Source organism: Lycium barbarum, chromosome 3 (genome assembly GCF_019175385.1).
Source record: "Lycium barbarum isolate Lr01 chromosome 3, ASM1917538v2, whole genome shotgun sequence".
NCBI classification, from domain to species: Eukaryota; Viridiplantae; Streptophyta; class Magnoliopsida; order Solanales; family Solanaceae; genus Lycium; species Lycium barbarum.
Window position 1 is genome coordinate 145,173,455 of NC_083339.1, and position 12,704 is coordinate 145,186,158.

A 12,704-nucleotide genomic window follows, 5' to 3' on the forward strand; every position below is an offset into this window, starting at 1 on the left:
AGGGAGGGAGTAGTTTTTAGTTTCTTCTTGATTTCCAGAGAGAGCAAACAAATGGCAAGACGAGACAAGAAAAAATAAAAGCTCTTTGTTATTCCTAAACAGAAAAAAAGATAGATAGCCCCTTCCTAAATTATGTACAAACATGGGTAAACCAACTTAGATACATGCATATATGCTTTCTCTTCATTCTAGATAAAGATAAATAATATACATCAAAATTCTCTTCTTCGAAGAGCTTAGAACAAAAATCAAGTTACCCCCAAAACTTCAGATTGTTAATCCTTCTTGTCTCCATCCAAAATCCCACCTCCTTTTTCTTTTTGACAGGATAGTACAAAACTCATATAGTTAATGGTTCAGGCTTTTCCGGCTTTTCAGGCTTCCAAGAAGATGAAATATCGTCCACAGCTTCAGAAACTGTTAGATATAATCCGTCTAATCCAAAGGCCTCAAGAGAATTTGAGTTAAACAGCTTTTCCATAACGTTTCCAACTGGATTTGCCAGCACAAGCTGCAGCCGTAGACATCAAAGCATAAACGAGCAAGTAAAGAAAGGACAACACAATCGCGAAAACAGAAGCTTATTGACAAATGAAATTTTTACCTTAAGTGATCTTTTCTCAAGTAATCTTCTTAGTTCGCATATTGTATCAATGCCACTAGTGTCTATAGCTGTCACAGCTGCAGAAGGGAAACCCCAAAATTCGTTACGAGACCTGTAGATTACTGGCTAAAGAAAACAAGCGCAGATTGGTGTGTTCTCTTTTTCAACCAACCTGTCATGTCAAGGATTACACATTTGATTGGAGGTTCGTTGTTGGCTTTGATCCTCGCTTCCTCTTCTCGAATCCATCTCAATGTCCTGTAGTTACATTTGTTAACTTTTAGTTGATACAACTCTAATATAACAAACATTTAACAACTTTACTACTACTACACTTACCTTTCTTGTAGGTAGGTAGAATTTGCAAAGTAGAAAGGAGCCTCAACAGCTATGATAAGGAAAGAAGGAATCCTAACAGCTGTGCTGTATCTGCTTAGGCTTTGAAATGATCGAGTACTAGAAATGTATCCCAAGACATTAGTATTTGGCCTCGTAACATGCAATAGGATCTTGAAAACTGAAACACCAACCTGAAGTTTTTTCCATGAACAAAATATTAGTACATTAGATATGAGAAGTAGAAATGTTGGATTGAGATTTCTGAGGAGAATTAAGCTTACTGCAATTGCTAGTCCAATAGGCACTGAGATGAAAAGAACGCCAAAAAAGGAAGACAAGCACGCCACACAATCTAGTTTGTCAACTTTCCATAAACGGAATGCACCTTGATAATCGATTAGGCCGATCACCGCTGTTATAATAATTGCTGCCAAGATGAGGTTAGGGGTGTAATGGAACAATGGCATGAGAAACAGCAAGGTGATAAGCACAGTTGCTGCCATTACTATATTTGAGACGACAGTTTTTCCTCCAGCATTGTAACTTACAGCAGATCGAGAAAATGATCCTGCAACATTGAATTTTAGTTGGAATAAGAAAAAGAGGAAACTAAGCGAGACAACTAAAACCTAGACACTGGCTATGTATATAATATACAAAACATATATGTCGGCTATTATTTTTTACAGCACCAGAAATGTAATTAAACTACCCCTGAGCTAAAGCAAAATCTGAAAAGAAGAATGTTGCTTGGCTTGTACCCGTGGTGACAAAGCAGGAAGCACAAGAGCCAACCATGTTCATGAGTCCAAGAGCTATCATTTCCTTGTTACCATCAACTTGGTAGTTCTCCATAGCAGCAAATGTCCTTCCCACTGCAATCCCTTCCTGCAGGGCTGTATATGTCAACCACAAATCTCCTCCCTTTCTTTCTCTGAGGAAATAAAATGCTAGTAGTAGTAGTTAGTATTCACTTACTGTGAGCGCTAAGACTCCAGTTATAATGCCAACTTTGAGAGCAAGAGCCAGGTGAGGGCCACCAAAATGTAACATGTTCACTGATGGTGGATTTATCCCCTTTGGCAGGTGTCCAATCTGTGCAGCAAAAGAATCTTAGTCTCGTGCGTCTAAAATTTAATAACGGATGAAAGTAGTAATGATGCATGTTACTCACAGTTTGAATCGCATGAGTCTGAGATTTAATTGCGTAAGCTATGACAGTTGAGAGAATAACTGATACTAATGGAGCTGCTGCTGAAATCCAGAAAAGTTTCGGGTTCCTTGCACTCTGTTGTATGGTGGAAGATCATTAATTAGAATATGGTGATCGGGCCAGGTCCAGCTTGCGCGCACCTCGACTAATTCCTAGGATATCTGCTACCTCCCACTAGCAAGAGGTACCGGATAACTCTGTCCACCAAGGCTAAGGCAGATGGAAAGAAATCGCCTAGTATCTTTTTGCCATCTGTCTAAGCCTCAACAGAGTTATCTGGTACCTTGCTAGTGGGAGATAGCAGATATCTTGTGAACTAGTCAAGGTGCGTGGAAGCCGGTCCGGACACCACGATTATCAAAAGAGAATAAGGAGGTGAGCATCAAAGCAACTTTCTCATCCACATAAACCAAAAAACTTACGATTTGCCTTGTAGTCAGCAGGAAGACTAGGAAACAAACACCCATAAGAACAGTTTGCCAAGACCACTGCAAACAAATATTGCAGAGTTACAATAATAATTTTATACCTTCAATAGCCTTAGAATAGTAGATATTTTCTGCAATATTATCCCATAAGAGCTCATTATTGGAGGAAGCTTCTAACCTCATCTTTGTGCGTGAAAACCGAAGTCAAAACAGGAACTATTTGCATCTTGTTTGTGAAGTGGACTATCCCTAGCAACCCTTTCAGTTGTTGCAAAGAGACAATGACTGCTGCACCAGCCATGAACCCTAGTAGAGTGGCCTTCGAGAGAAAGTCAATGATGAATCCTAATCTGCAAGTTATCGAATGTTAAGTCGATTCCATCTGTAAGCAAATCGGGAGCAGACCAATTTGTATCTGCATTTGAGTATGTTGATCTGAAATTATGTATGATACTCAAGTAATTACTTTTCGCGTATAGACTTAAGCAGAGGCAGATTTAGGATTTTAGCTCTGTGGGTTCAACATTTAAGGTTCTTAGCTTTTAAACCGTTATATTCTTAGAGTTATTGATTCATATCTACTATTTATTGCAAGTTTAGTGAAGTTTTACACATAAATTTATACAGCTCCATCAGCCCCTGGACGTAAGACGTTAACAGATACAAAATCCCAAGTGACAATCAAAGAGTATCATGACATTAGTGCATAGGTTTCATATGTTTAAGTCTTGGTCAGGTAAAAGTTTCTATGAAAATATTTTATAAATTATGCTTACTGCCTTACTGGTTAATTGAGATTCTAAAAGTGCAGGTAAATATCTACAATTTCAGTTTGTCAACCTTGGAATCCATAACCTTTTCCACTCTATTCTTTTCTTTTTGCAAACTGTATATGTTACTTTTGAAGGTGGTTCAAACCATCTGTTCATTTTTTCCCCTTCATGTTTTGCGTTCTCAGCAAAAGTGCCTGATGTTTCTGCTAAATGATTCTTTTGGTATATCTTTTCCTAAAAGTTTGTTTCCACTTTGCTACTCAACAGTAAAATTGATAGTGGAAATGGAAAGTTTGCTTGAATAATTAAATTCCTTATGAAGTAAAGAAAAATCACTTAGTGTAACACTGTTTATACTAAAATTGTGAAAGAAAAAGTTCATGAACAGAGTACCATACCTGAAGAAACCCATTGCAGCTTGCAACAATCCTGCAAAAAGGGTTGATGTGAAAGCAAGTTGAAGATATAAAGTTGGCTCTTTGCTGTATTGAACTGCTTGGCTGAGCATTGTTCCCATCACAAGTGAGGCTATGGATACCGGACCAACGGCTAAGTGTCTTGAACTTCCCAAAATCGAATATATTAATGGGGGTACAAAGCTTGAATCTGTCACAAAAATCCATTCCACCTTAAATTAATCAGTACGAACTACAAGAAATGAGAGTTTTTCATGGCCACTTTACGTGACAAATTGCCTTAGTCATTACAAAAAGTAAGTGTTCCACACAGTGGCAAGGAATTTCGCCAAGGGCATTCAAAATCTAATATATATGTATAAGAAGCAGTATCAGACATATATACATATTAAGTGATATTTTTAGCAGCGACCATGTGTTAGAAGATATGAGAATTTTTCACGGTGACTATTCGTGACAATTGCCTTAGTCGTCACAAATAATAACGGTTCCACACAGTTGCAACCAAGGGCGTTCGAAAGTTTAATATATATGTATAAAAAGCATCATCTGACATATGTATATAGTACGCGATAGTTTTAGTGGCGACCATGTGTTAGAAGAAATGAAAATTTTTCATGGCCATTGTGACGATCGCCTTAATTCGTCACAAAAAATAAAAAGCAAGGGTTCCACACAGGCATTCAAAATTTAATATAATAAATGTATAAAAAGCAACCTCTGACATAGCAAGGAATTTCTTTACGGACATTCAAAATTTAATGTACTATGTATAAAAAGTAACATTTGTCATATGTCTATAGTAAGTGATAGATTTAGTGGCAAACATGTGTTATTACATAGAAGAAATGAGAATTTGTCATCGCCGCTTTTACGTGACGATTGCCTTAGTTGTCACAAAAAGTAAGGGTTCTACACATAAGGAAGGAGATACAATGTCTTATATTTTTTTTTTCTTGTTTCCCATCCAGTGTCCGGTACCCTGGATTTTTCATACCCAAGGCTTGATTCAATGTCTAACATTCGACATATATACATAGTATAATTCAATTGCAGTCGTCACAAAAAGTGATAGTGTTAGTGGCGACGAAAACCGGGGGAAAAAACAAAAAAACAAAAAGATAAAAAGAGTGGTGGCGACACTTACATAACCCAATAATAGGGGGCAAATTAGCAAGTTTTGCATAACTGATTCCTTGAGGGATAGAAAGGCTAGCAATAGTTATGCCAGCAATAATATCAGACCTTAAAAGGTTGAGATTGTACTTAGGACCCCATTCAAATACAGGAAAGAAAAACTGTAGACCCAATACAAATTTCCTCAGCCCCGTTTGGTTCTTGAACCTGTGTAGTGGATCATCAGGGAAAAATATTTCTGACAACCTTTGCCTTAGTTTCTGAAATGTTGTCCTGTGTGGTGGCAAACATACCTTATGTACACCCCCAGATGATGATGCTCCATTATCATCACATGCATTACCTTCCACTTTAATGGAATTCAAATTCATTTTTTTTTTTTTTGTATATACAGATTTGGTTCAAGAACAAGAAGTTGGGGGCATTTGTGTATTGGGTTAGTTTCTTGATTTGGATCAGAGAAGAAAGAATCAGTTATTTACAGGCAGTTGATCTTTGTTGTTTGAATGGAAAAGGACACACTTCCCTTTTTATAGGGGGGAAAGTTTAATGTCACCCAAACATTACAGAAAAATACTCTAGTGATTAGTGAAAATACTGGGAATATATATATATATATATATATATATAATGTGAAGTGGTCCTAGTAAGTAGTAAAACTTTGAGAGGGCAAAGATTTTTTTTTAATCTAAAGATATTTTTCTTTAGTACTTTTTCTTTTTAATAAATCTAGAAATTTTTGAAGAATAACTAATGATGTACCATTTGAAACTCGATAAATAATGAGCCTACAACGGAAAAAGAAAGATAATTAGATAAAATGTGAAGTGGTGCTAGTAAGTAGTAACAACTTTGAGAGGACAAAATTTTTGTTTCTTTTTCTTTTATCTAATAAAGATATTTTTGTTTAGCGCTTTTCCTTTTTAATAATTTAGAAGTTTCTGAGGAATAGTTAATGATGCACCATTGGAACTCAATGAACAATGAGCCTGCAATGGAAAATAAATAAGATAACTAGATAAAATGTGAAATGGTGCTAGTTACAACTTTGAGAGGACAAGATTTTGTTTCTTTTTTCTTTTTTTATATCTCCAGATATTTTTCTTTAGCACTTTTCCTTTTTAATAATTAATAAATTTTGAGAAACCACTAATGATGCACCATCTGAAACTCAATAGATAATGAGAGTACAGCGGAAAAAGAAAGATCTATCTAAATATAATAGGAGAGGCAAAAGAATGTTGGGATGACAAGTGTCATCACCACAAAAAATAGAATTTAAAAGTACAAAATACAAAATAAATATTATTATTAATAATAATAGTATTTTTGATAACAATGAATTTGAATTGAAAATCGGTTGTTTGGTTGTGAGTCCTCCGAAATACTTGCACCATTTTGCCTTCTGTATAGTTATTCCAACTTTTACAGTTTTTAAAATTCAATAAAACACATTTATACCTCTTTCTTTATAGCAAATTTTATTTCCACGAAAATGTAGGCACCAAAAATCATTTTTTTAAGGCTCTTTCTTTTTAGCACGTTTATGGCTCCTCCTTTTTGGCAACTAAAATAGCAGTGCACTTTTTTTAATTAATACTTACAGTATATATTTTACATTGATTTTTTTTTAAATTTGGAGAGCAACAGTTATTAATATAAACCAATTATTAGCGTACCGGTTATTAGCGAATCAGTTATTATTATAAACCAATTACTTTAACCAGTTATAATCAACAGTTACTAGGATTTGAATCTATATAAAACAAATGAAAGCATAATCTTCCATCTCAAGCCCTAGAATCTGATTGTGTTGATCATTTTGGTGATGAAAATAAAATTGCTGGGGCGTGTATCATTCCAATGCATAATGTAGGATATGGATACCAGCCATCATCTTGAAGATTGCTTTGTAAATAAAACTTTGCTGCAGCTTCACAGAGTTATATCAAGTTACAGGTAACAATGAGTGCACATGCTGTTTTGCTTTTTCTTTTGTCCCAAAAGAGTATGAACATTATACTTTTTCTTTTAGCCGTATATTCTGTGATTTTTAGTTCCAGGTTAGTTCAAAAAGTTGATGGATTTGTATGAAGCCATCAATTTTCTTGACAAATTTTGAATACAAATCTTGAAAAAAAATTGTGGCACTTTTATTGATTGTTATGCAGATTTGACCAGAGAATTTACTTCGAAAGAGACTCAAAATGGACAACATTTCAAGTCTTGATGTGGGATATGGTCCATATCAGATGGATACTACCAGCCATCACCTTCTACTGAAACAACATGCCTTTCAACGTTATTAAGTGACAATTCATTCGCTTATTACAGAACAAACTCAGAAAGAGCATGTGCAAATTTGTGTTTAGCATTATTTTACTGTGTGTTCATATGTGTTTGTTTTGCAGAAATTGAGACAACCAGTTATGAACAGAGCATAAATGGATAGTGTTTATTTTGCTAAGGAATTTGGGACACTTTTGCAAGAGAAAAAGCAAAAGAGTTTAATTTTTTTTTTTAAGCAATAAACAATGATGGGGAACTTTGATTAATTGTTATGTATTTCAAAAAGTAGGAGGAGGGAAAATTTCAGAAGCTTTACGGATCAAGAAAGGTATGAGGTTTCCACCAAAAGTAGGTGACTAGAGTTAGGATAACAATACAGTTTGTAAGTCCTTTTTCCTTTATAGAGTATATACCCTTTTAAATGGTTATTTTCTACTCTTTTTGGGATGGTTTGGAGTATCTATTACTAAAAAAAGATTATCTGGAATTTTGATGAAAATAAAGAGGAAAACCATGAATTGAGTTGAGACTGTGGCAAAAATTTATTCTGATTTTAAATAAGTTTTATGAAATAATGTATAAAGATGGAAAAACTGAAAGGCAGAATGATGAAACTAAACAAGAACATAAAAGAAAGGAAAGAAAAAGCAGAAAAGAAAAATTATTGCAGAAATGAAACGTGATTCTACTACTGAAAAGTGGCCGAAATTGGTGCCATACTTTTCTTTATTGTTATTTTCATTTGAATTTTATTCTTCTATATTAAATATCGTATACAAAGTATTTTAATTGTGAATCGGAATTTAACTACCAAATGAGTTTATTAAAAAAAAAAAAAGTCAAACTTGGACAGAAGCATGACAAGTAGAACACATCTATAAAATTAAGAAAATATAAGCTTCTTGAAAAAATTATTATTCCCATTTTAAGAGTAAAAAAGAAATGCTAAAAATGCATTTTTCTATACATATCACGATAAATATGAATTAATTTTATTTACTAATTTATGGTGCATATTAATGAATTAGAACATCTTCATTTTTTATTTGAATTTCCAATCAATTGTTGTCCAAGTATATCTATCTAAAGATCAAGGATATAATGACTGACTTATTATCTAAACAAGAAGTAATAAAATAAGAATAAGATATTTTAAAAATAAAATATTCAACTTAGATGAATTTATCCCATAACTGGATAACCAAGATTGATCAAACTTCATTAGTAATTGATAATCTAAGTTATCAACACAGGTTTAGATTAGTGACATGTGTCTTTGTGAATTTTAAGGCTTATGATTTAAATTGAGTTATTCTTTATCAAGGGCTATGGATTTTCAAAAATATATGTGAAGACATTTTAAAAATATTCATTTGAGTTGAAATCAGATTTACTCCACTCATATTCTCAATGAATTTTGTAGCTTATATATTCTTATTGTAATTTAATAAGCATATAAAATACATTTAACAATAAGGAGTGTGATACTGCTTTACGCCATTATTTATTTTAAAACACATAAATTATGTTTTGGGTTGATTAATGTAGCCAATAAATAAACTCCCTCTTTACAAAAATTGTTATACAAGTGACAAGGGAAGGTGAATTCACTAACCTTATCTTTTTCCTTTCAACATATAATAGAAGTTAAATGAGTGAAAATAGAAAGTTTAAAGTTATAGCCTTTTGTGTACTAAATTCTCACCACTAAAAGTTGTATGACTATAGTATATTGTATGATATTTTCTCACTTCTGAGAAATTATTTTTGTTTATTTTCAATCATGTTACATTTTAGGAACATTTGTTTCATAAAAGAATTGAAGATGATATCTTTATTTCATCCACAAGCTATTCAATAACCATATGATTAGTTTATTTTATTTTATTTCATAAACATCTTTTTACTGGATTCTATAAAGATGTAAGATGACAATTGAGCAATTATATCCAATTTGCTCAAGCAAATAATATTACAATTTTTACAATTTTTACAATTACTTTTTCTTAATATATGCGCATCGCGCGGGTATGAATATTAGTAACTAGATAAAATGTGAAGCGGTGCTAGTAACAACTTTGAGAGGACACAATCTTTTTTTTTTCTTTATCTAACAAAGATATTTTCTTTAGCACTTTTCCAGTTTAATAATTTAGCACTTTTCCTTTTTAATAATTTAGAAGAACCACTAATGATATACCATATTTGAAACTCATGGATAATGGGCCCGCTTCTCTATCCCTATCCACTAAAATATTGAATTTTTGTATGTGATAGAGTTCGAATACATGATGTTCTGTTTATTGAAAATTATTATAGTTTTGATAAAATATTAATTATAAATTCATAATTTTATACGTCCAATAAGTGCATAAAACTCGAACCTAGCAAATCTAAATTCCCCGTCTATTCCCTTGAGGAAGTTCCAAAAGCGGCCATTCTTTTTGCTGAAATATATTCTGAGAAGATTTTCGTTTGGTTCTCAACCTTTAGAAACAAATATATGGTGGCATGTATATATGCCATACATATTGAGATGCCTCTGCTAAAATGTGAGCTTCAGTCCCAACTTATGTCCCTCCAATTAATCTTTTTGTTAAGTATATGCCTGGGGAGGCATGCGTTTGAACAACGTTAAAACAAATCTGGAATCGGCATTTATTCTGTTCGCAAACATAGAGTAATGCAGGCAATTTTTTATATACTACTGAGGCTACTGCCATGTGCACCTATTCCTTTTTTGCCATCAACTATTAATGAATAAATGATATTAATAAAGACTCGCCAAAAAGGGAGAGAAAAGATACGTGAATATTTAACTTACGCTTTAATGCAATATCAAAATAGCGTAGCATTTATTCACATTACATTTAACTTAACTTTATCTATACTATAACACTATAAAATGTGAACTTCATATAATATTTCTAAGACCGAAAACGAAAAAAAAATGGAGAAGGGGAAAAATAGAAAACCGTTAAGTGAATGGACATTGAGCCAAATCAAACATCCCAAATATAGTAGTGATCTCATTCTCTCACGCCTAAGACTGGAGTAATAGGGATGGATTTTGGGTAAAAAATTACGTGCATCCGATGCTTATGGCAAAACAATTTAACTGTAGTGATTAAAAATTAAAATTGATAGAATTAACCATGGTTAATAAACAACAAGTGTGTGTATATATATATATATATATATATATACACACACACAATAAGACAAATATTTTTGCATTTATTGGTTTGATATGATATCATGGATATAAATATATATATATCTTAAGTCTAACTCAACCTCAAAAGTCAAAATTAGGTGGAAATTCATGATTTGAAAATGTTCAAGACCATATAAGGAGACAACAGCTCATTCCTTCGACCAATGTGAGACATTTAACACCTCCCTCTGCACGCATATGACTAGACATCTGGTATGTGAACAATATAGGGGTATGCTTCAACATCGAGTAAGCCAACAATAGCCTGGGTCTATAGTCCAATACCATATAAGGAAAACAAACCGATACCTTAGCTCAATCTTAAAATCTAACTCATGATTAGGAGATAGCAATTTATTTGTTCGATCAATGTGGGACACTGAACATATCTACTCCTCAGAAATTAGATTGAGAAGAGAGTACAGAGGCCATATGTAAATATGGTCCATCCGTGGTGGATTCTTGAAACAGTGCTCATGATTTATAACTGTGTTGCCTTCTTCAAAAAAATTGAGGATTATATTAAGGCTGCTAGTCATTGTCCCTGTTATTTCGCAATGAGAAAGAGACAAGCATAGAAGTATTCATAATACCAACAATTAAAAGAATCAGCAGATGCAAAGATCTATTTTTTTGTCATCAAATTAATGCGGCTTCAATTCTTGTTTATTCTCTTAAGAGGAAAAATCATCTGCATTGTGCGATTAAACCTTTTGACCTCCAATTTATTCTCCATTACTTAGTCACAAGAAGAACATATACTTAGCTCTTTAAAACACTAGTCAAATATTAAATGTATGGACCTTTAAATTTGATATGGAATAGAACTTTAATTAAGAATAATTAAAGAATCGACTGCTAATGATTCAGTTGCATCACTGGCAAATACTTGAAACGAGCATTTTTGTTTGCAAAGCAAAATAGGACTCGACACCTACATGATGATTCTAGCAGTATTTTTTTCTTTGAAGAAAAGGATCAAGAGAATTGTTGGGAAAAAAGAATTTCACCAAATTGATAGTTGCATGAGATCTATTTTGCTGGCCTAAAGTTGGCGTCATTAATTTGGTCAATTGTGATATCTCACTAATTATTAGTTAAGAATCGGTTATTCCATTCATCAAGTGGTCGCAAGTGGCAAATTATAAAGTTTATGTACAAGGCGAAAATTACATCACGGAGACTGAATTAGTAGTCATTGAACTAATTAATGTGATCTTTCAAATTAAAGTTAATGCAAAAACGCACGCATGAGCTACCTGCTTTACACGTACACTGGATGTGATCAAACTACCAGTAAACATTAGTAGTAGTAGTAATTAAGTGTCAAAGTGCTGTACATGTTTAAATTTAAGATGCTACTTTAGTGGTATACTTTTTTCCGATTCAAGAAAATAATGATAATAACTATATTAATTATCGTGAAGAACAAATAAATCTTTCGAGGATAATATCTTAGCGGAAAGATAGGCGTGAGGTAAAGTTGGATATATAAATCCAATTACAATTATTATGAAAGTAAGACAAGTAAATCTAACATATATAATACAGGTTAATGCAAGAGCTTCATGCGTGAGATTTATTTGACAAAGGAAAGTCAAGAGATTGACAAAAATAAATATGTACAAAATTTAAATTTATATCTAAGTTATCAGCACTTAAAGTCATTTGTCCTAAAAATAATCTTATTCTGCCTCTGCCATGGTGTATGCTTTTCGCGGACGACATAGTCCTGATTGACGAGACTCGTAGCGGAGTTAACGCTAAGCTGGAGTGTTGGAGACATACTCTGGAGTCTAAAGGGTTTACGCTGAGTAGGACCAAGACAGAGTACTTGGAGTGTAAGTTCAGTGAAGCAACTCAGGAGGCTGACTTGGAAGTAAGGCTTGGTACCCAGGCCATCCAGAAGAAAAGTAGTTTCAAGTACCTTGGGTCTATTGTGCAAGGCAGCGGGGAGATTGACGATGATGTCACACATCGTATTGGGGCAGGGTGGATGAAATGGAGGCTTGCTTCCGGAGTGCTATGTGACAAAAAGGTGCCACCAAAACTTAAGGGCAAGTTCTACAAAGTGGTGGTTAGACCGACTATGCTGTATGGGGCGGAGTGTTGGCCAGTTAAGATCTCTCACGTTCAAAAGATGAAAGTTGCCGAGATGAGAATGTTGAGATGGATGTGTGGCCACACCAGGAGTGACAGGATTAGGAATGAGGATATTCGGGATAAGGTGGGGGTGGCCTCGGTGGAAGACAAGATGCGAGAAGCGAGATTGAGATGGTTTGGGCATG

At 33.7% G+C, this 12,704-nt stretch overlaps 1 protein-coding gene across 1 annotated transcript; it reads right to left on the reverse strand.

The window, feature by feature from the left end:
* Positions 1-37: 37 nt before the first annotated feature.
* LOC132633343 (probable sulfate transporter 3.4) lies at positions 38-5,427 on the reverse strand. The gene is made up of 12 exons (XM_060349682.1): positions 4,921-5,427; positions 3,756-3,963; positions 2,763-2,934; positions 2,579-2,644; positions 2,118-2,231; positions 1,922-2,038; positions 1,705-1,831; positions 1,225-1,511; positions 944-1,134; positions 777-862; positions 605-681; positions 38-511 (listed from the first exon to the last, which is right to left on the reverse strand). Exons 1-12 carry the CDS (start codon positions 5,279-5,281, stop codon positions 341-343), a joined length of 1,977 nt encoding a protein of 658 aa, XP_060205665.1. The 5' UTR covers positions 5,282-5,427; the 3' UTR covers positions 38-340.
* Positions 5,428-12,704: the final 7,277 nt, after the last annotated feature.